The following is a 3,088-nucleotide window of genomic DNA, read 5'->3' as shown; positions in this document are numbered from 1 at the left end:
AGAGAGAGAGAGAGAGAGAGAGAGAGAGAGAGAGAGAGAGAGAGAGAGAGAGACACAGAGATAGAGAGAGAGAGAGAGACACAGAGATAGAGAGATAGAGAGAGAGAGCCTCACTCACCTTCTCGATGTTGGACCAGAACTGTCGAATGTCGCGTGCGATGGAGTTTGCGATGCGGCGTAGTCGGTGTTGCTCCTCCTTCTCCGCTCTCTTCTCCTTCTCCTGCTGATCCTTGTGATACTTCGCCACGGCCCACGCCAGCTGCAAGGACGCGCGCACCAACGCTTTACACATCACCATCACCCACACCACGACGTCAGCCACCGTTACCTCGCGCGCTCACACACACATCTATACACATCACCATCACCCACACCACGACGTCAGCCACCGTTACCTCGCGCGCTCACACACATATCTATCCGGCCATCCTTAAAAAATTCTATGTTTGCTGCCCTCCGACCGACCCACGAAAATAGCCGCGACCCAAAATTTTTTTTTGACATTTTGGGTTCCATTTTTGTCTATATAAATATAAATATAACTCTTCTACTGGTATTCTGGAAGGTGCATATACATTCCTTATAGTTAAGACTAAAACACAAAGCATGTGTGGCAAACATGAAGACAGACTTAAAATAACTATTATGCCTCACACAAAAAAAGACCTACCTACCTACCCACTAAAAAAATCATGGGTCGGGGGACAGCAAACATAGAATTTTTTAAGGATGGCCTCAAGGTAAAAAATACACGGAAGCGATGAGCGATTCGCTCTTCAGACCTCCAAAATTGCTCCCGTAAGGCTCAAAATAGCTCCCGTGACATTTTTGACGAGAGCTATTTTTCCCACAGACTTTTGAAAAAGAGCTCCCGTAAAAAAAGGAATTTTTTTCCTGACATCTATATACATTAGCGAAGGAACGACATGGGTAGCTCACGATACAATCTGTATGATGATACAGCCTTCACGATACAGCTCACCGATTCAGCTTTCAAGAGAAACCGCCTAGCATACACTCAACCGGGACTCTATGTGAATGCTTACAAATCAGTATCATGGAGCACTAAGTTAAAACCTGATACGGAATTGTAAATTGTATTACGTTTCATCAGTTTTTAGATGAACTAAATAATATGGATTTTAATCAGTGTAGTATTGACACTGTATTTCACTTGTATTGTGAATGGTAAACGATAATTATACGTTGATATACCTATGAATCATTCCACACCTAATATATATACACATTGCATTCTCGCTGGGGGGAGGAGGGGAAGAGGAGGGGAGGAGGGGGGAGTGTATGTCGACAGAATCTGTGCCAGCAACGTGCAAGAGCAACATCGCAGGCGACTTTTATCTACGGCCAAGGTCACGACTTGCTCGCATGGGTCTTGCAAACAAGCTTTGGTAATTGGCCTTGAAATCAATTTGATCTAACACCAGCTATTACGATCCACCACCTGCTATTATGTATATTACAGTACATCGTCACACGCTGCCCCACAGTACGCCGGCCAGCCTAGGACAAAAAATGTGAGTCACCTTTCTCGCGGCCGCCATCTTCCACTTGCGTTCCTGTGCAAAGTCGGTGGCCATCCAGGCCATCTCCTCGAGCAGGTAGTCCCAGTGTGCCTTCGCTCGCTGTGGTTCCTGCACCTTGGGCAGGCGCTTGGCCGACCACAGCCCCTGCTTACGTAGCTCCGACACTCGCTGCATCACCTGCGCCTCCTACAGGGAAACAGATGAACCGCTGCTACACAAGCTTCCTGTTGCTACTGTGTAACTTGATATGATAGCGGAGAAACAGTTTCCCCTCACTCTACGCAAAACGTGAATGGTACTATATAGTGCTGTAGACTGCATACCACACACCACATTACTGTCCATACCATCTCTTTGGTGCCTGCTAAAATGTGCTTTAAATAAATTTTATTATTTAATTATTGTTATTACTGTATTTAGCGCAGTGGCGCCCCCTACCTGCTTTGCTCGCTCCACTATCTCCTCCTCGGAGCCGATGGATTTGTCGTAGACGGATGAGATGGAGTGCTGGCGTGTGAGCAGTCGCTGTGGTGTGATCGTGGCCTTCAGGTGTGCCTGCACGGCCTGCGCCAGCGATGACCCCCCGCCTCCGCTGCCGCCGCGGGAGCCCTGAAGACACACGAACATCCCTGCTGTAATCATAGTCTACTCCTCGCCACTCACTGTCGCTAGGCTAGTGTTTCAGCATCTGTCTACCAACCATCAGCTTTGCCGCCATGCAAAACGTCACTCTATACTTCCATGCAACGTATTAGCCAGCGAGCCGTGCAGCCGTGATTTGCACGGTCAAAAATTAGTAGCACAGCCTAAATTATTACGACCGAGACACACGTACAAAAAAATTGCACTCCCAAATATTTTTTCAGTACTTCCCACAATACTCATTCCTGGCTAATACCCTGCTTCCAGGACCCTTACCAGGGTTTCTGAATCCCAAACAGATCCCCCAAGTACATTCAACCACCAGATTTACAATGGAAGGTGATCACTGAACTCAATACTGCACACTAGTACACTACTGTACAATACAGTCGCCCTGAAGACTGTGTAAGGGACATACCCATGCCCACCCCAACATCTAACAGAGGAAGCCGCTAAACACTACCCGGGGCCTGACCCTGTTAGTGCCCCTGACCACACTACGCCCAAAGATAGAGGACGCGGTGCTGGCGCCCCATGGGAGCGGAGGTGACGGTACCTGCGGGGGTGTGTAAGGCGGTGGAGCCGCCCCCTGGGAGCAGTGGTGACGGTAATTGCACTATTGTGTGTAAGGTGGAGGTGACGGTACCTGCGGAGGTGTGTAAGGCGGTGGTGACGATACCTGCACTATTGTGTGTAAGGTGGAGGTGACGGTACCTGCGGAGGTGTGTAAGGCGGTGGTGACGATACCTGCACTATTGTGTGTAAGGTGGAGGTGACGGTACCTGCACTATTGTGTGTAAGGTGGTGGTGACGGTACCTGCGGAGGTGTGTAAGGCGGTGGTGACGATACCTGCACTATTGTGTGTAAGGTGGAGGTGACGGTACCTGCACTATTGTGTGTA

At 48.9% G+C, this 3,088-nt stretch overlaps 1 protein-coding gene across 1 annotated transcript in view; it reads right to left on the bottom strand.

Annotated features, from left to right (window-relative positions):
• The window catches only part of LOC106813768 (helicase domino-like), a gene marked incomplete at its 3' end in the record, with an annotated part of 12,778 nt that overhangs the window by 6,302 nt on the left and 3,388 nt on the right, over nucleotides 1-3,088 (bottom strand). Inside the window, exons 5-8 of the mRNA XM_014817989.1 lie at nucleotides 2,833-2,933; nucleotides 1,983-2,153; nucleotides 1,545-1,730; nucleotides 119-259 (exon numbers count right to left, since the gene is read on the bottom strand). Coding sequence (XP_014673475.1) covers nucleotides 119-259; nucleotides 1,545-1,730; nucleotides 1,983-2,153; nucleotides 2,833-2,933 — 599 coding nt within the window. The remainder of the gene's footprint in view (nucleotides 1-118; nucleotides 260-1,544; nucleotides 1,731-1,982; nucleotides 2,154-2,832; nucleotides 2,934-3,088) is intronic.

The sequence above is a fragment of the Priapulus caudatus genome, unplaced genomic scaffold, assembly GCF_000485595.1.
Source record: "Priapulus caudatus unplaced genomic scaffold, Priapulus_caudatus-5.0.1 Scaffold822, whole genome shotgun sequence".
Classification (NCBI taxonomy): Eukaryota; Metazoa; Priapulida; class Priapulimorpha; order Priapulimorphida; family Priapulidae; genus Priapulus; species Priapulus caudatus.
The sequence above is the reverse complement of the archived record's forward strand: the minus strand, read 5'-3'. Positions and strand labels throughout refer to the sequence as shown.